Source organism: Phyllopteryx taeniolatus, chromosome 1 (genome assembly GCF_024500385.1).
Source record: "Phyllopteryx taeniolatus isolate TA_2022b chromosome 1, UOR_Ptae_1.2, whole genome shotgun sequence".
Taxonomy (NCBI): domain Eukaryota; kingdom Metazoa; phylum Chordata; class Actinopteri; order Syngnathiformes; family Syngnathidae; genus Phyllopteryx; species Phyllopteryx taeniolatus.
In genome coordinates, this window is record NC_084502.1 from 33,846,433 (window position 1) to 33,866,925 (window position 20,493).

Genomic DNA, 20,493 nt, shown 5'->3' on the forward strand with positions numbered 1-20,493 from the left:
TTCTCCTCACTAGGGTCGCGGGCGTGCTGGAGCCTATCTCAGCTGTCATCGGGCAGGAGGCGGGGTACACCCTGAAATGGTTGCCAGCCAATCGCAGGGCACATACAAACAAACAACCATTCGCACTCACAGTCACACCTACGGGCAATTTAGAGTCACCAATTAATGCATGTTTTTGGGATGTGGGAGGAAACCGGAGTGCCCGGAGAAAACCCACGCAGGTGCGGGGAGAACATGCAAACTTTCTGCAGGTACTCCAGTTTCCAACCCCATCCAAAAAATATGCATGATAGGTTCATTGAAGACTCTAAACTGCCTATTGGTGTAAACGTGAGTGTGAATGGTTGTTTGTTCATATGTGCCATGTGATTGCCTGGCAACCAGTTCATGGTGTACCCCGCCTCTCGCCCAGATTCAGCTGGGATAGGCTCCAGTACGACCCGAGCCTAGTGAGGATAAGCGGTACGGAAGACGAATAATGGATGAATGAATGTTTGTAAAATAAGCACAAGGATACTTCTGGGTGACAGAAAAGTGATGACGACCGCTGACGTGACCTGGAACAATGACAAAAACGTGGGGTGCCCCGCAAAACATATCGGTTTAGTTTTTTTTTTATTCCCCCTTTCTGATTTCATTACAAAAAATATATATATAAATAAAAAAAATTAAAACCTAATTTATTCATCCTCTACTTTGGTAGTGAGGATGATAATTTGAGTGGGTGTCACACATAAATTGGACAGAGAAGATTGCAAGACTGCCAACAATAAATGACAGACGGGGAACCAAGCCTCAATCATCCGGTTTGTGGAAAATGTCTTCTTAAAGGTGTGTATAAAAACTAAAATGTTTGTTGGGTTGTCTGAGGAATTTAGCAAAAAAATAGGCTAGGCTGGAAGCATCAGCTACTAGCAGGCTTATCTGCTAGTAGCTGCTGCTTCTATTAGGTTACTATCCATTTCTCCGTCAAAAGAGCACATCTTCCTGCTTAGGAAATGCACGTAGACCATCTACCATGTAGCCTCACAGGCTGAAATTCAAAAGGCATCAATCACAAAGAGAACCATTCAACGTAGGCTAGGCTCATTTACAAATATTGGTGGTATGCTAGCTCTTAGGCTATGTCTACCATGACTCAGGTTAAGGACTTTCATTTATTTAGCTATTTAGCTCCTGAATGAGTTAGCCAGTCCCTCAACGATCATGATGACTACATCTTAATTTCCACCATGTTTATTTTTTTGAATCAGTTTACACCATACCTCCCATAACATCATTTCTACAAACTGACACTTCACAAAGTCAAAGTATGGTAGTAGAGAAGAAGGCTGGAATCATCATTCATGCTAGTGATGGGCAGGTGAAGCTTTTGTGAATCGTTGAACCACTTGGACAAAGTTTCGAAAATGGGTTCATTTCTTGAATCTACAGTTACAGTGACCTCTCCTGGCGAAAACCAAGTCTGCAGTGGATTGAAAACCTTTGGAAAAAATCGTAGACAAACACACACACTATTTACAAATATTGATGAATGTTTGTAGTGTGTTGTTATTGAGAGTTCTGGGGGAAAGGAGGGAATGGCATAATTTGGGTGTGCTTGTGTAACTACGTTATCCCATTATGTGGGATGGGGAACACTCAAATCTGCCACATTATTTTTGTTGAGACTTTTTGAGCAGTTTCCTCTTTTTTTTTTTTTTTTTTTTGCTCACAACTTGGCCACATTTGGAAAATAGTAGTTTACAAGGGAAAGATGATGCTGGGTGCATAAAAAATGTTTTGCTACTTGGAACAGATGTGGGGAAAGGGGTTATCGTAACCGAGTAATTGATATGCGTAGCGGTAACATAAAAAGTCAGGGTACAGTGTTATGGGAATCGAACCTAAGACCCTCTTACAAGCCCAAAATTCTATAGACTTCGCTTGCCAGGATTAGGAAATGATGTTCTATGTAATAATGTGGTGGAGACTCGGTAACTACAGGACCCGTTTAACCTTACCACTCGATTAGACCGCGAACCAGTCAGGTGGTTCGTTCTTCTCACGTCACGTCGTTATTTGAAGCAAGCTTCGAAGCAGTGATTCTACGGAATTTTTATTTTTGAAATGTCAATTTATTTATTTTTTTTAGCTTTAATTGTATGGAATTGGGAGTTCAGGGTTTGAAGCATGTGTTTATGTATTTTAGTTTCAGTGTCAAACAGTCTTCACTAATTCGAACCATTTAGCCTGTTTTGTCACTCGCTCTGCCTTGGTCAAATGACTGTTGGCTTTGTTCACCGGTGACGCCATCAGAACGCCTCGCATTTTTCCACCAGGTACAATGCGTGACGTCATGGTGAAATAGTATTTGATACCTGATGACACTACCAATTAGGGTCCACCAGAGAAGTCTGTGTCACACTTATAGGCCGAGAATAAAAAAGGGACAATTGTTTTGTATTAATGCTGACAAAATGAAATCAATAGACTATGTGAATGAATAAATGTACCGTATTTACTAGACAACGGAGTCCGTACATGCAGTTGGCCTGCTTGTCCGATGGAGCTTTATACAGTACTGTACCTTGTAAATATTGCCCTCTCGTGGCAGATTTCTGAAGCCACTGTAGAGTCCTACAAAATACACTACACCCATCCATCCATCTTCTGAACAGTTTATCCTCACTCGCGTCGTGGGTTTAGTACAGCACAAGCCTAAATGATGACTAATGTATATGATGTAATAATTGCACTGTGTTGTTGACTTTGAGGATTTGATTTTTTTATTCACTTTATCAGACAAAAGTGCTTAGTATTAAAGATATAAATGGTATAAATTAAATGGGATTACACTTTCATTTTGGGAAGATATCACACAAGGCTGCCTACGGTTGTCCTGACGAAAGTACGGTCGCTATAACCAATAACGCACAAGTAACCAATAATTATCATGCACCTCTTCGCCTCATTTTATTTTGTGTAATACAGATCTCAAACAATACTTTTCATTTGGCAAATTGTGAAACAAAAGAACAAATAACTTAATCTCAGCTCTTCAAGGTAGCACCAATAGGTTGTAAATCTGACTTTGCCTGAGATATTTTATTCACATTCACAAATTAATTCCGCTAGTCTTTGTCATGTCTGATTGTTCTTTTGTTTAGCACTGACAACCCATTCGACTTTTGAGATAATAGGCTGGTAAGGACAACTGCTGTATGAAACTAAATACGACTTTCAAGAGTCTGCGACACCTGAAAAGTGACTGAAAATGTGCCATACAACACCAACGTAAATTTAAAGGACCATTTGAAGAACGGTAACACCCAAACTGTGCGAACATTCTCAGTCAACCAGACAACCAAGTAGCACATTGGGCTTCTGAAAAAAAAAAACTCTTGACGTATCATTATAATTTACTCCAACTCAAAAGTTCCACTTTGTGCATCAAAGGTTTGACATTAGGAACTCACTGGTCAGTGTTTTGTGAGAGGGGCTCCATTAATGAACATAGGAGCAACATTTCAAACAGCAAAGGTTATATGATATCTCTATGTGCTGAAAAAACACAAATGTTACATGGTAAACACCGATGAACAGTAGTGTAGGTCAAACAGGAATGGAAGCTTCTGGGCCCGCAAGTAGGAGTGCATGTTTTTCAGTCCCGGGAAAAAAAAAAAAAAAAAAAAAAAAAAAAGCTCGACACTTAAGTCTCTAAAATAAGGTAGCAGCATATGAAAATAATTTCACATTTTCAAAGACTCATTTGTGTCAGGCAGCAGGTGAAGAAATATCTTAAGTCCTTCAGTGTGCTTTAACCTTTTTATGTTGTATTATCAGAGGTCACATAGTGTTGATTAGAGATGGGCGCTGAGAGCTCTCTCCTCGGCAGGCTGGGTAGAGTGGGTAAGTGTTGGAACAGCACACTCCTGCCCCCTGAGGAAGGCATATGCCATGTTAAACAACAACATGTGACCGTACAGTGGGCGCTAAGGGTGCTTTCACACAGGCACTTTGTGGTTCAATTGAATATCACGCAATTTGATTCCACCCATGGTGTGGTTCAATCGGTCAGGTGTGAACACAGTACTGAAGCGTGTGTGTGTGTGAGCGAGAATCAAGCCATGGTATCTAACAAACTCTGCTAAATAAAACATTTAATAAAACAATCTGATCCATCTGGCAAATGAATGAATCGGCACATCATGATGCTAGTGCTAGATTGTCCATATCATTATTAAAGTTCAGAAATTACAGTTTGCTCCATTTGGTGTTTGTTAGATAAATTCACTCACTAATCCTCCAACCAAACCTTCCTGTTTACCAGTAAGAGAACGGAAATCACATGGTTTGTTGCGATGTATTTTACTGTGTGAAAAGAAACAAAAGCGGGGTGAAACAGGCCAAGTTTACACATCCTCAACTGATTCGGACTACAGAAAGGTGTGAAAGCACCCGAGATAAGCCCCTAACCGCAGCCTGTAGCAGATGAACGACATACCTGCATGAACTACATACCTGCTCTTGGGTTAGTCAGTCCCATGATGTTTTGGTTTGCCGGGACACCATGGTAAAGTGATGCCAAGTTGTTGGGGGTGCAGGCACGCAGTAGGTTCATCATGTTCCAGTCAGCATCCAGACCTCCTCCAATGGCCACGCTCTTTATTGGAGTCAAGATGTCCGCAGGAGGACGCACCCCTTGTGAAATACCCTTTACACTGCTCCCTTGGAGACGCAGCCTGATTGGTCCATCCCCTGGTGGTGGTCCTCTGTAGCTGGCGTCCCCTGCAGGTAAAGCTTGCTTTAGCCTCTTGCTGGATGGCTCGCCAATCTGAGGCAGGGTCCCGAACTGGCTAGACAGGAACCGGTGGGCGGCGTCCGATTGCCACATGGCTGGGCTTCTCCTGGGGAAACTCCTCTCCGCAGCTGCAATTTTGGTGAAGGTTGGCAGTCGCTCGGTCTGGTACATCCCGGCCCGGCTAGACTTCCTCACCTGCTCCGTTAAGTGAGCAGACTCATGGCCAGAGTGTGACTCATCATTGAGCCCGAAACGCTTTCTCTCATGGCGACCAGCGTAAAAAGGTGCGTGGCTTAGCTTCGGAGTACGAAGTAGGTGGGCAGGCGTAATTTCTTTGGGTTTTGTCAGTTGACATGGTGGGGACTTGGTTCGGCGAGGGTGGCGCCTGTCAATCATAGCAAGTGGGCTGACGTCTTTTCCTTGGAGCGCAGGTGGGCAGCCTGTAAGGCGTCTCTGTTTGGCATAAGTATTCTTTCTTACACCATCGCACTTATCTTTGTGAGTCAGCCTTTTGTGCATAATCAGAACCTCCGGGTGGATGGTTTTATATGTGCAAAATGAACACACAGATGGAATTAATGCATTTCTGGGTTGTGTGCTGGCAGGGACGGAGAGACATACTTTTAAGGACAGATTTAATGGGTCCTCGCAGTTCTCGTCTTTTATCTCCTCCTTTTCCACCTTCAGATTAACAGCCTCAGGGAACTTTATGGTCACATTCTCAGTTGGGTTGAAAGCTTGATCAGCAATTACTTTCTCATGCTCATCATCGTTCTGTATAGCCGCTTTGTCAAGCTCACCATCTGGACTTTGCAACTTATCCTGCAGCTCTCCCTTGACCACAGGAAGCCAGAGTTTGGATCTTTTCAGTGCTGAATTTCCTTTCCTGTCGCTCCGGGAAAGCAAAGGAGTCACTGGTTTGCTCAAGGTCTCCACGGAAAGATTGTCCTTGTGACGCCGTTCCAGGTGATATTTCAGGGATGTCCTCTGGGCGCCAGCATAGTCACAATAAACACACTTGTAGGGTTTTTCACCTGACATGGAAAAGTTACAGGCATGAACATTGAGCAAAATATCACATATGTTCATGTTATACAGAGAAAATTCTAAAGTCGTGCGATTCTAAAGCAAACTTAAAGGGCCAATATTTTGGCTATTTAGACCTCCATAGAGTGACTCTCTAACATGGACTCAGTATAAAAGTGTTAATTTCATTTCATAAAACCTTGGTTTTGTCATACTTGTGTCAAGAAAAGGCCCCTCTGACAGTTCAGTTTGAGCCAGTTTTGTATCCGCTTTCGTTTATATTTGGCTAAGACCGCCCCCATTTCCTCTGATTGGTTGCCTTTGTGTAGAAGACCCACTTGTGAGAGCACACGCGTTTATAATGACAGAGCCGTCTCGGAGCGGAGAGGAAGACGGAGCTCTTCACCTGTGACGTAGATAAGCTCAAGAAATTCACATGTCCTGATTTCAGGCCTCTCGGCAGAAAAACGTGTGGACCTCAGGAATGTGAGGACGATTTCTATTTAATATTTCACATGTTCACTGAGGCACCATAGAGACAATATTACATCCCAAATACTAGAAAAAGTTGGTTTGGAAAAATACGGACCTTTAAACTAAGTCAAAATATATCCTGAATTTGAAACAGTATTGTGCATGATGTCATATGAAACTAGGGCTTGGTGATTATGGCAAAAAATAAATAAATAAATCAGGATTATTTTTGATTGATATTGAAATCTAAATTAATAAACATGATTATTCATTAATTTCAAAATGTAGTATTATTCAACTACCAAAACTAAACTTTAACGAACTTAAAAGAGCAACCAGAAAATAAATGAGTAGCAAGTAAAGTAATCAGGGCCCGACATTAACGGTAGCCCGGGGCCACTACCCCGAAGTGTAGGGCCACGACCTACATATAGACACCGGCTCGCTTATGCCAGTATAAATTGAAAAAAATGGCCCCAAACTGCATTTTTAGTGTCAGTCTGAAATTCTTTAATCACCGAAACATCCCGTCCAAGACACGGTACTGTGATGTAGGGAGAAACTGCAACCTGCACCGCCATACTGGATAAACTGACACGGATTTTCAGTTAGCCTCAAGACTATAGCCGAAGCTAACGCCCTTAGCCAAATACAGCACCTCGTACTTTGCAGCCTGTAGAATGTTAGGCTGCCCTCCCTGAGCGTGCTTTAAGATGTTTATTGACCCCCCCCCCCCGAGCTTATTAACATTATATCACAACTTGTCATCAATTTAGTTTCTGTATGTCAGCAAAACAGCGGCTGAAAGTATTTATGAAAGTAAGTATTTAACACGTCACCATATTTCTCACGAAATGTAATTCCAAAGGTGCTATTGACCTGAAATTTTCACCAGATGTTGGGAACAGCCCAAGTAATCAATACATATAAAGAAAGTAGAACAAATAAAATCAAAACTTAAGTTCAGTGTAAAAATGTGAAATGACACAGGTAAAAAGTATTGAACACATGAAGAAAGGGAGGTGCAAAAAGGCATGGAAAGACAACACCTAAAATCTATCAATAATCAAACAGCAATCCAGCCCCTTGTCAGTGCAAATGAATATTAGCTGTTTCAGTCCTAATTGATGGCCTACAAAAAGGTCTCATTGCCAAGGAGTGAGTCAAGACATCTCATGATGGGTAAGAGGAGAGAGCTGTCTCAAGACCAACGTAAATCAATAGTTGCAAAACATAACGATGGCAAAGGTTACAGGCGCATATTTAAGTTTCTGAACGTTTCAGTGAGCACGGTTGGGGCCATAATACGTAAGTGGAACGCGAGTCATTCCACCATAAATTTGTCTCGCTCAGATGCTCCTCGCACGATTTCTGACAGAGGAGTGCAAAGAATAATCAGAAGAGTTGTCCAAGAGCCAAGGACCACCTGTGGAGAGCTTCAAAAAGACCTGGAATTAGCAGGCACTGTTGTCACAAGGAAAATAGTGAGTAATGCACTCTGCGGCCATGGCCTGTATGTACGCTCACCACACAAGACCCCATTACTGAGAAAAAGAAGAAAGAAAGAAAGAACAAAAAACGCATATCAAAGCTCGTTTAAGGTTTGCTGAACAAGATTTGGACAAGCCAGTTAAATACTGGGAGAATATACTCTGGTAGGATAAGAGCAAATTTGGATCCCATAACGCACACCATGTTGGGAGGGGAAATGACCCTGCACTTCACCCTAAAAATACCATACCAACAGTGAGGTTCGGAGGTGGGAACATGATGGTGTGGGGCTGCTTTTCAGCAATTTGGTACTGGTAAACTTCACATTATTGATGATGAAGGATGAAGGATGAATGGGCAAAAGTACAGAGACATTCTTGACAAAAATCTGCTGCCATCTACAAGGATGATGAAAATGAAATTAGGGTAGACATTTCAACAGGATAATGATCCAAAACATACTGCCAAGGAAATTCTCCATTGGTTTCAAAGAAAAAAAAAAAAAACTGGTAGAATGGCCCAGCCAATCACCTGACTTGAATCCAATCGAAAATCTATGGAAAGAACTGAAACTCAAGAGCCATAAAAGAAGCCCAAAGAATCTTCAAGATTTGAAGACTGCTTGTGTGGAGGAGCGGGCCAAAATCACACCAGAGCGATATATGCAACTAATTTCTCCATACAGCAGGCGTCTTGAAGCTACCATTGCAAACAAAGGCCTCTGTACAAACTATTAAATACCAATTGGTGCGTTGAATACTTTTTCCCTGTGTCATTTCACATTATTACACACAACTTAATTTCTGATCTTATTTGTTCTACTTTCTTTGTATGTATGGAATACTCTGGTGAAATTTTCATGTCAATAGCATCTTTGGAAATATATTTAATGAATAAAGTAGTGACGTGTTAAATACTTATTTCAGCCGCTGTATGTTTGTTTGCCTCTCCCACTAAAAAAAAGCTCAAAACCCCTCTTTTTAAATCCAGAAAATAACATACGAGGTAGCTTTCACCTCCTCCTAGCTCTTCCTAATGAAGTGGCCAATTTACCCACAAACAGTAAGTCACCATGAAAGAAGGGGGAAAAAAACAATCTTGTGCTGATGTTGTTTGCTTTGCTTGTGGTTGTTGGTAAAATGTCAAAGTGTGTGTAGTCTTGTAGTTTTGACCAAAGAATGAGCATGAACTACAGTGGGGCAAAAAAGTATTTAGTCAGCCACTAATTGTGCAAGAAAAGATGAGAGAGGCCTGTAATTTTCATCATAAATATACCTCACCTATGAGAGACAAAATGAGGGAGATTTTTTTTTTTTACATTTATTAGCAAATTATGGTGGAAAATAAGTGTGGTCACCTACAAACAAGCAAAATTTCTGGCTCTCACAGACTGTAACTTCTTCTTTAAGAGGCTCCTCTGTCCTCCACTCGTTACCTGTATTAATCGCACCTTTTATACTCTTTATCAGTATAAAAGACACCTGTCCACAACCTCAAACAGTCACACTCCAAACTCCACTATGGCCAAGACCAAAGAGCTGTCAAAGGACACCAGAAACAAAATTGTGGACCTGCACCAGGCTGGGAAAACTGAATCTGCAATAGGTAAGCAGCTTGGTGTGAAGAAATCCATTGTGGGAGCAATTATTAGAAATGGAACACATACAAAACCACTGATAATCCCCCTCAATCTGGGGCTCCACACAAGATCTCACCCCGTGGGGTCAAAATGATCCCAAGAACGGTGAGCAAAAATCCCACAACCACACGGGGGGACCTAATGAATGACCTGCAGACAGCTGGGACCAGAGTAACAAAGGCTACCAACTGTAACACACTACGCAGCCAGGAACTCAAATCCTGTAGTGCCAGACATGTCCCCCTGCTTAAACCAGTACATGCCCAGGCCGTCTGAAGTTTGCTAGAGAGCATTTGGATTATCCAGAAGAGGATTGTGAGAATGTCATATGGTCAGATGAAACCAAAATAGAACTTTTTGGTTAAAACTCAACTTGTGTTTGGAGGAGAAAGAATGCTGAGTTGCATCCAAAGAACACCATACCTACTGTGAAGCATGGGGGTGGAAACATCATGGTTTGGGGCTGTTTTTCTGCAAAGGGACCAGGACGACTGATCCCTGTAAAGGAAAGAATGAATGGGGCCATGTATCGTGAGATCTTGAGTGAAAACCTCCTTCCATCAGCAAGGGTATTGAAGATGAAACGTGGCTGGGTCTTTCAGCATGACAATGATCCCAAACACACCGGCTGGGCAACGAAGGAGTGGCTTCGTAAGATGCATTTCTAGGTCCGGGAGTGCCTTACCCAGTCTCCAGATCTCAACACCATCGAAAATCTTTGGAGGGGGTTGAAAGTTGTGCTGCCCAGCGACAGCCCCAAAACACCCTTGCTCTACCAGCAACAGTGTGTGAAAACCTTGTCAAGATTTCTAGAAAACGTTTGACCTCTGTTATCGCCAACAAAGGGTATATGACAAAGTATTGAGAGGAACTTTTGTTATTGACCAAATACTAAAATTCTTTAAAAATCAGACAATGTGATTCTCTGGATTTTTTTCCACTCGTTGTCTCTCGTAGGTGAGATATACCTGTGATGAAAATTACAGGCCTCTCTCATCTTGAGAACTTGCACAATTGGTGGCTACTAAATACTTTTCTGCCCCACTGTAACTAGCTAAACTACGAGGCGATCGGTCCACATTGAATTTGTGCATTATGGATGAATTTGCTTGAATACTACTACTCACATCGTTCAGCGAAATATTTGGTATGTTCTGAGTATTTTTTTGAAGAATGCACTAATTTTCCATGGAGATAAACAGACCCAATGAGACGCAGCTTAATCCTCTAAAACTGGAAGCCCGTGGCATAATCACAACGAACTTTTATATACAGTAGAGTAGTACAGTTAAATATTCACCACCTTTAGTATGATACTTTCCTTAATGCAATATTTTGACCATTTATAATGTCTATTTTCCAAGATATTGCTGTCAAGGTTACAATAGACTACCTTTGTGGGTGGGGGTGGGTGTCTTACAACTTCAGGGTTCTATAGAATCAAGTAGAATTAACTGTCCCACCAAACTTTATGGTTGCACACAATAGCTTTTTAAGTAGGTGCACAAGTTCCAGCCAAAGCCATCCAGTAGTTCCTGAGAAAAGTATTTACTAGTTAAATCGCATAGCATAATTCTATTACAAAGTTCCTGTTACCATGGCAACCAAGATGACCTTTTAAAATTGTAAATATTTGTAAAAGTACATTATGGGTTCATATATTAATCTCCAAACTTTTATAGCTTAGCTTAATTAAATTAAACGTCAAGGCAGCAGCTACAACGATTGGTGATAATGTCTAACCGTGACAGGCCGCCTCTCCACCAACGTGCTGAGAGGGCCAACTTCAAAATGAAAGTTTCATATATTACTACATTGGACTTTAATGCCATTTTAAGCTTTTATTTTTAAGTCGACCAAGGAGCGTGGAACCGGCCCTTAATGAAGCCTTAACCATGTGCTCGCCCCCTGGTGGTTAGCTATCTACGTTTGCGGGCACTGGAACAAATGAAGCTCATATGCAGCAGTGCCCGCATTTTAAATGTAAAAAAATCGTCGACGATCAGGCCTATTTAATCTTGCCTGCTAAAATCACGATCACGATTAAAATTCGATTAACTGTGCAGCCCTAAATGAAGTTTAATTTGAAGGCGTTTTTTTACCAGATTTTATGTAGGCGATATCACACTCCAAGTGTTCCCCAAAAAGTGCATCTTTTCCATTTTCTCCAGAAACCATCAAAATTCTTGCTGCATTGTACTCAGGTTGAAGTGTCAATTGCAACCAGACGTTGCATTTTGATAGATTCTCATTTTTGGGAAATCTTGTCACGTAAATTGAAATATACAAATTTGTGCAATTCTTTTCATTCTTTTTGTTCTGCGTTTAGTTTTACAGTAAACTCCAATTGGGCTGTCAAACAGTTTAAAGCATGCTCAGGGAAAGCAGACTAACATGTCACGCGCTTGCTGCAAGCAACATAGGTGCATTCCGTGTGCTTTTACAACACAGGAACTTGCATACACACACTGCGCCGTCCGGAACATTCGTTTTTCCTCAGTTATCATGTTTTTATGATCTTGAGATGACCAAGTCGAAAGAAAGATTAAATTTCAATTAATAGCCCAGCCCTACGTGAAACTTTGGTAAATCCTGCGAGCATGTTATGTGCGTTTAATAATTCTTTGGACCTTTCGTGACGACTGACCACAAAGAGGAAAATTGAGATGATGACCACAAAACCAGAAATGGAACTTATTTTGACATAAGAAAATAGCAGGACTTTCACTATCAAATCGTTTTAGCATCGTTTATCCTATAGATATTTCGTCGAGTACTCGAGTAATCGTCCACTTGCCTTTCAAGCAGTAGTCCTCCCTCTCCACTTTCATTTCTGTGTCCCTTACTCAATATTAAAGTTTACGCTATTTTTATGTGTTACTATTCAAAGTTTACTCATATTTTTAAACTTGTTTAAGTTTTAAATTGAGAATATTAAAAGTCCTCAAAATATGTCATGTACAGTTAAAGGTTCAATGATGTTGGCAGTTTGTTCCTGAAACAGATTATTTCCGATTTGAAAATATTTTGTAATTTCCAATAATTCGGAGCTCGACTAGTGTCCCCGAATGTACTGTGTTTGACCTCAGAGGTTCCACTGTAATAATCTAAGTGGGCTGAATTTACCTGTGTGAGTTCTCAAATGTACTGTGAGGTAATATCTTGAGCGAAATGATTTGCCACAGTAGCTGCAGTGTTTCAGTCTTCGGTCTTTAGATTGGTAGAAGCCATCCTCACCTTAGACAAGAGACCACAGGAACAAAAATGCGTGTTAATAAGAGATCAGACCTCCATATACCCGTCGACAACAAAAAAGCCAGATATGAGTGGGTTCCTGCTTCCGATCTTAGCGAAAGAGAAACAGCAGGAAAATATGGCAGTGACATTTTTACAGTTCTGATCTTTAAAAAAAAGTTTGATGAACAAAAAGTTTGGGACGATCATGTTCCACTTCAAGCGGCATGTCGTTAGCACATCTGCCTCACAGTTCTGAGGAATCCAGCCTTGCCAGTGTGGACTTTGCATGTTCTCCCTGTGCCTGTGTGCGGGTATTCCAATTTCCTCCCACATCCCAAAAACATGCATGGTAGGTTAATGGAAAACTCTAAATTGCTCGTAGGTTTGAATGGGAGTGCGAATGGTTGTGTGTTTATATGTGCCCTGCGATTGGCTGGCGACCAGTTCAGTTGTACCCCACCTCTGGCCCAGAGGGATAGGCTCCAGCTCGCCCGTGACCCGAGTGAGGATAAGCGGTACGGAAAGTGGATCGATGGATATTGCACTTTAATTGTTGGTTTACAAGTAATGTCTGGTGTCCGAGTTTTCACAATGATATATGTAAATTCCTTGATCTGCATCAAAAATCTACATCTGTGAAAATCTTTAAATCTTGCACACAAACAAAACAAAAACAAAGGCTCATTGGCTGTTAGGCAGCTCAAATATCACTTTACAACGGAATGGAATAATAAATGTCTTGTATTTTGGCTATTTAGACCTCCATAGTGTCTCTCTAACAGTATAAAAGTCTCAATTTCATTAAAAAAAATTACAAAATTAAAAAATAAAAACACCTTGGTGGTTTTGTCATACGAGCGTCCAGAAAAGGCTCCTCTGAAAGTTACTTCTGTTTGACCCAGTTTAGTATCCTCTTTTGTTCACATTTGGCTGGCTCGGGAGCGGAGACGAAGGCAGAGATCTTCGCTAGTGACGTAGACAAGCACGAGAAATTTGAATGACCTAATTTCAGGCCTCTTGGCAGAAAAACATCTGGAACTCAGGAATGTATGGACAATTTTAATTCATATTTCACGTTTACTGAGGGACCATAGAGACAATATTACATCCCAAATACTAGAGAACGTTGGTTTGGCAAAATATGTCCCCTTTAATGAGGGAGTTTCCACCCAACAACTCCAGTGGACAGACAGTGGCCTTTCTGCCAGGCATCCTAATGACTATCCTTTTTTGCATCCCAAAAGAGTGATACTATCTGTGATTTTGGGGTGTGCCTCCAACTTGGAGCATAAATAGTTGAGTTTCTCCACACCAATTCTGGCTAGTTCTTTCCTAACCAACTAAGCCTTGTTGCATGAAGTGATAAAGCCTGCTCGGATGAGAGTTGAAACGTCTTCTAAGACAACCAGCCCAGTTGCGATCGATTCAATGCCCTGAGAAACAAGCAAATAAGTAAACAGACTGATGAATACCTGTGTCGAAGCTTTCCTCATTCCCGTCCTCGCTATGGGCTGCTGACCCTGCTCTGGGCAACGTTCCATCAGTGAATGAGGTGGGGCTCTCCTCTCCGCCTCCCTCACGCTTGTGTACCCTGGAGTGAAGCACTAACTGGTGGTAGGTCTTAAAGGTCCGCTGACATTCCTCACAAGTGGTGGGCCTCTCATTCTCTTTGCTCTTTTGCATCAGGGACCTCCGCTGTGGTAGTTGTGGTTCCAGGATTGCTGCCACAGCCCGCTGCTGAGATTTGAGCTCTCTGCTGAGAACCTCTTTTATATTTTTGTCTCGTTGACCATCATAACAGGTAGTGCTCATCTGCTCCTTATCAGAGCTGCAGTCCTCATTGTCTGTACTGGCCTCCGGGCCCATCTCTTTTGTAGTAACGGGACCAACTGCAATCTTGCCCCTGGTGGCCAATTGCCAGGCCTGAAATGTATTATAGGGATCCAGTTGCGGAATCCAATTTGATATTCTTTCAGGTTTCAGAGACTTGCCTCCAGGAGAAGGCTTGAGATTTAGACTGTGAAAAAAACTCTTTTGGGTCAGCGATTCAGTAGTTGTGCCCTTAGATTCAGCGTCTTCATCTTTTCCAGGCCCCGCCTCTCGATTGTGTACTTTACTGTGCTTGACCAAGCTGCTGTGGTCTGGGAAGAAAAACCCACAAACCATGCACATTTTGTAGGCGGTGACTACAGGCTCTAACACAGGCTCTTGGACGACACCATTGACTGTGACAGGGACCTCCTGGTCTTGCAGGGCCTTGCTCTTGGCTCCTGATTTCCCGTGCATCTTCATGTGGTTCTTGAGAAACCAGGGCTCTCTGAACCGCCGTCCACACACATTACAGCAATAGGTGAAGTAGTCCTTGTGCTTCCTCAGGTGGGTCTCCAGCTCGCCAGCGTCCTGCGACACCAAGCCACACACTATACAGGTGTGAACCTCCTCTTTGTCCAGCGTAAAGCTGCCTGGTTTGGGGCAGGGTCTCTGCCCCGGGATCCTAAATTCTGCTTCGATTCTGAGCACGGCTGGCTCGAAAAAAGTTGTGGGGTGCTGTGTCAGAACGTGGTGCCCCACTTCATCCTGGTGATTGAACGTCTGGTCACAAAACATGCAAGACGGCGACTCATTTGCTCCATATTGTGCCACAGTCTTTGAGGGGTAGGTGGCGTGAGGTGTCATGCTCGAGCCAGACCCTGGGATGCTGGCGCTGTTGCTAATCAAACTGTCTTGGGTGAGTGCCTCCGGGCTCTCCACAAACGGCAGCATAGACTGAGTTGGCATAGTGGGATGGAGCAACAGTGCAGTGGAGATTACTGGCAACCTGCAAGCAAACAGAACAGAGTCTCCTCAGGCCTTGGTCAGCGATGACAAAATATTGTATCAGTTATTCCTGTCACGAGGAAAATCACCGTCTGATGTAGTGAAACAAGAAATTGAATTTTTTTTTTTTTTGGAGCAACCAAGTATTTACAGAACTGAATAACTAATTTGAGACTACTTGGGAAAACATGTTTTTTTTTTATTATACATGTACTATCCATCCATCCATCCATTTTCTGAGCCGCTTATCCTCACAAGGGTCGCGGGAGTGCTGGAGCCTATCCCAGCCATCATTGGGCAGGGGGCGGGGTACACCCTGAACTGGTTGCCAGCCAATCGCATATATTCCTTATTATGTAAATTCTGCGATTGGCTGGCAACCAGTTCAGGGTGTACATGAGTTAGCTGGAAAAGGCTCCAGCACGCCCACGACACTAGTGAGGATGAGCAATATGGAAAACTGATGGATGGGTGGATATTATATAAATTCATGATATAATGATATTAGAGCATAATAATTCAAGTGCATCCTTTTCATTCTAATTCTAAGAATAATGAACACTGACTTTGTAATGTAGAACAATAAATAAATATGGATAAAAAATATAAATAAAACTCAGGTCACAAATATTAAAATTTGGCACAGTGGTATAAACGGTCATTAATACCTTAACAGGCAATATACTGCCAATCAAGTTTCCAGTTGGTTAAGAAAAAGTGACAGGTAGCAACATTATTGACAACACAAGTACATCACAGAAACCTGTTTTGATTCAAGATTTGTACTACTTTTTAAAAGTCTGCAGCCTTTCATTAAACGCTGTTTTGTCAACATGTTCAATAGCTACATCTCTTACAATAGTAACGCTAAACTGTATATAATGTGAGCATATGTGCCCCATTTTCACGTTTGTATTTGCATTGTTGGGCAAGGGTTTCATAATTGCAAGCCGACAGGAAACGGGAGATATCCCACTGCGTTTTTTGTTCCCAGGTGAACAAATTGGGTGGGATGGTTATGTTTAAAATGGATTTTGTCACTGAGGTTTTAAGTTGTGTTGTCACGACTTCATAAAAGTTTGACATACAGCTCGTTGATGTTAGCAGGATGGCGACAAGATCCCCGAGATGGTGAATTTTGGGTCTTCGTTTGCTGTAAGCTATAAAAATTGTCCAAATTTGTGTGAATTTCCATATTTTCAAAATTTTGTCCACAATATTTCTGTGCGACATTCGTTATCATAATCGTTAATAAATTATGGATTCAATACTTGTCATTTTAATATTTTTATGTGGCTGCAGCCTGAATCAAAGTACCAGTATATGAGATTTCTATTCAAGCAGAGTAAGCAGATCTCAAACATCAAAATTAAAACTCAGCATTGTATTTTGCAAACAAACAAATGACATTAATGATAGACTGAATTGGATACTTTATGTATGGACAATGGTTTTGGTTTCTATTTTGTGCAATGTACACGTACATGTAAGAAGAAATGTAATTACGTCTTCTCTTGCATGCGATTTGTATTACATATATACAGTACTTCCTATATCCTTATACACAATTGCTGCTGAAACAATGCAAATTTGCCCATTGTGGGACTAATGAAGGTTATCTTATTACAAATATTAATAAAAATAATAATATACTTTTAACCTGCCCAGGTTCTGAAGTGACCTTTGCAGTGACGTACTTAATTGATTTCCGTTCCAGACACAGTGTCCTGTGTGAATGTGTGTTTTCTATTCATATCACTAAACACGTATTAATTGGCCTGCTATTTTGTTGTTCGAAGTTGGTTACGCGCCGCGAAAACGCAGTTCCTGCCAGACCTGTGTGACAAGTGTATTGATTAACCAAATCACTTATTTCGATGTCTTGCAACTGCATAACGATAGCTTAGCAATTAGCATCATGCTTTTCCATCTTTTCCTACACACTCCTTGTCCTCCCTTCTTTTCTTCACCCCAAATGTGGTTTTAAGTTTTTCTTTGCCTGATTATTGGGAGGTTTAGATCAGGGGATGTCATCAATCTTAGTCAACCTCAAGCCTGTGAAGCCCTTTAGACTCTTCTGTGATTCAGGGCTTACAAATAAACTTGACTTTAGTAATAATTGAACCACACAATGTTGGCACAATCTGATGTCATTTTACAGAACATGCAGTTCCATTTTCATTGTTTGCTCAAATTTCTATAAATTCCTAAAATTAGGTTTTACTTTTATAAGAAATAACATACAACATACAGTACTGTGAGTGTTAGTGCATGATTGACATTGTTGTTTACTCCATTAAAGAGATTCACTGTTCCGTGGATCATCATACACCATCTGTTTGTTCGATAGCAGACTACTTCCTAGTTCACTACTATTCTAAGGGGTAGATATTAAACGCTTTTTGCTTGGGCTATGAACCACCCTGCTACACAGTTTTGTGGGAATCAGTTTTGTATTTTTTTTGTGTAATGCTACTAGCTGTGCGTGACTTACTATTTATTCAGTGATTTAACATGACTGCCAGTGGTGGGAAGTAAAGAACAAATTGTTATTTTTAACTTAATTAGATTTTTCTGGTCTCCATACTTTACTAGAGTACTGTATTTCTTTTTCTGACTTTTTACTTTTCTCTTACGCTCGACGTTTGCAAACTGATATCAGTATTTTATACGCTTACTTTGTCGTGTTCCTTTTTTTAACCTTTCACAAATGACGACAGAACTGCATTTGAGAGCTTGATTGATTGATAGATTGACTGGTTGATTGGAGACTTATGAGACTGAAACGACAGGGCTTCTGTGTATTTTTTCAGTTAACATTAAAATATTTGCAGCCCTATGTACGTTTATATAGGAGGGAAACTATTTCATGTGCAAGGTTTTTTTTGTCATGCAGAGTTATCAAAATGAGTATTGTATATAATTGACAGTAAAACACTTTACTTTACACATACGTTAATACATTTTAGAGTGTATTTTTTTCTTCTTCTACATTTTTACCAGTTTTTTTTTTAACCTAAATATCTGTACTTCTATCTAAAATATAAAGTCTTTAAAACATCAAAAGCTTACAAAGCAATGGCATTTTGCACAGCACTGAATGCTTCTTAGCTCTGAATGGCTTCAAAGGATTATACCCACTGGGACTTACCCAAAGTGATGTTTCAATTAATACATGACGTCATCAACCGGTGGCAATAAATTAGTCAATAAACTTTCACAAACGACGACAAGAGTTGGTCATGCTCACATTATACACTTGTTGCAGTACTCGTTCACATCATGTGCTCTACACTAAACACATGAAATCGTCAAGTAGGGGCAAACAATGCTTATTGTTATATGCACGTTCAAGGTGAACAACAATGTGACTGTCACGCACATTTTCGCGTGCACGCCGTAGCCAACTTCTTATCCAGGAAGCTGCACAAAATTATTCTTTGCAACGTTTTACCCAGCACTCGCGCCCCGATCAGAGACGTCTGTTAAGAAACGTCCTATTACGTTTCTATTATCTGCCTGCTGTGTCAAACATGTTGAGATGTTTTCCAAGTCAAATGCATCGCACACGCATTAGAAAGACAAACTTTTTTTGCAGTACGTGTACTTACTTTGGGCGTATCTGTGGTGCGTTCAGGGTCCAAACAACGACTTAACCGTCAACAAGTTGTTGTGGTTTTTTTTTTTTTTTTTTTTTATGAGGAAAGAGACAATAAGCGAACCACTCTCCTCTCCCGTTTCCGGTTTAATAACGACGACTTCTTGAGTCATATTTATTTTTTCATCTTTGTTCCTTTTCGAGGGGTCATCTTTTCAAAGTTGACTTTGATGCCGTGTGTCCCTGTTCGGCTCACCTACCGCCCCCGACAAATTGTTTCAATCATTTTAGTCAGCCGTTGGAGAAGAAGATGAGGCGCGTGCACGACAACCCCCCCCCCCCACTCCTTCCTTTCCCAACCTCGCGCGCACGCGCGTTCTCCCTCTGAAGAAAAGTGATGTCACGTGTTCGCGACAACAGATGAGATTAAAGTAAAAAGATAAGTGCAACCCATTTGGAACGTGCAGTTTATTGTAATGATCGCTTTGTGTTAAGGAACTTGCAATGTAATGCATTGCTCGTTGCCAGGTCGACGTCACCATACTCATCAGCTGCGACCGAGCGACTTAATCACGTTCGTATCAGTTTGAGTGCCCCCTCCACGGCTCCATACAGTCAAATTTGGCGTATTTTCAGTCATTCGAAACGACACGTTGAAGTGCCTTGTCACAAAGTGTGCGTTAATAATTTGATGTAGGGAGGTGTAAGGTACCTTTTGAAGCGCTGTTGCTCCTCTTCCTCCTCTTCTTCTTCTTAAGGCACCATGTGGGGGTGGGGGAGGGGCAACCTCCAACTTTTTCACAGTTACATGAGTTTTTTTTTTTTTTTTTGCAGAAGCAGGTTGGTTGAGTGAGTCAGCTTCCTCCTATTTCACGACACTGAGCTTCAATAATGACACCCCCCCCCCCCCCCCAAAAAAAAAATAAGCAGTTGATACATCGAATGATAATGGTGAATCAGATTTGTATGGAAGGATTTGAATGAATAAAGATGGCTTAAAGTGGAGGGTGCACACAAATGTGTTACAGCTTTGTCACGTGAATAAAATCAGTAACAATTCACTGACTTTTTTTTTTTTTTTTTTTAATATATAATGAGATACTTACTGTACAGTAAAGGAGCAGTGTGAAGAGAAGCAGCCCCTCCTCCACTCCGCAAAGCAGCCAGACAGCAGGCATTGATAGCAGTTTAAAAGCCACATACATACAATGATCCAATCAATGAGTATATTCAGCTGAACACACTACTCACAGCCTGGATGCCTGAGCCAAAAGACAAGCATTATGTGTAAGCACGCCCAGCTGAGGAACAGTATAACAAAGAGCATTTGTGAGGCCAAAGTACACAAGTTCGACTTCTCCAGTCCACCTTTTGTTAGCTACCATATTTCATCTTCACAAGGTGCAGTGGAATTGTCAGCCAGAAGGT

At 41.3% G+C, this 20,493-nt stretch overlaps 1 protein-coding gene across 6 annotated transcripts; it reads right to left on the reverse strand.

The window, feature by feature from the left end:
* Positions 1-2,930: 2,930 nt before the first annotated feature.
* On the reverse strand, positions 2,931-20,322 carry znf217 (zinc finger protein 217). 6 transcript variants are annotated; one of them, XM_061790475.1, is made up of 6 exons: positions 20,172-20,322; positions 19,778-19,948; positions 14,123-15,468; positions 12,540-12,650; positions 4,504-5,817; positions 2,931-3,921 (listed from the first exon to the last, which is right to left on the reverse strand). In XM_061790475.1, exons 3-6 carry the CDS (start codon positions 15,426-15,428, stop codon positions 3,809-3,811), a joined length of 2,844 nt encoding a protein of 947 aa, XP_061646459.1. In that variant the 5' UTR covers positions 15,429-15,468; positions 19,778-19,948; positions 20,172-20,322; the 3' UTR covers positions 2,931-3,808. The 6 variants fall into 6 exon arrangements, with proteins under 6 accessions (XP_061646459.1, XP_061646435.1, XP_061646467.1 ...); XM_061790451.1 differs by lacking the exon at positions 19,778-19,948 and having other exon boundaries at positions 20,172-20,315; XM_061790483.1 differs by lacking the exons at positions 19,778-19,948; positions 20,172-20,322 and adding an exon at positions 19,079-19,671.
* Between the last annotated feature and the right edge of the window lie 171 nt (positions 20,323-20,493).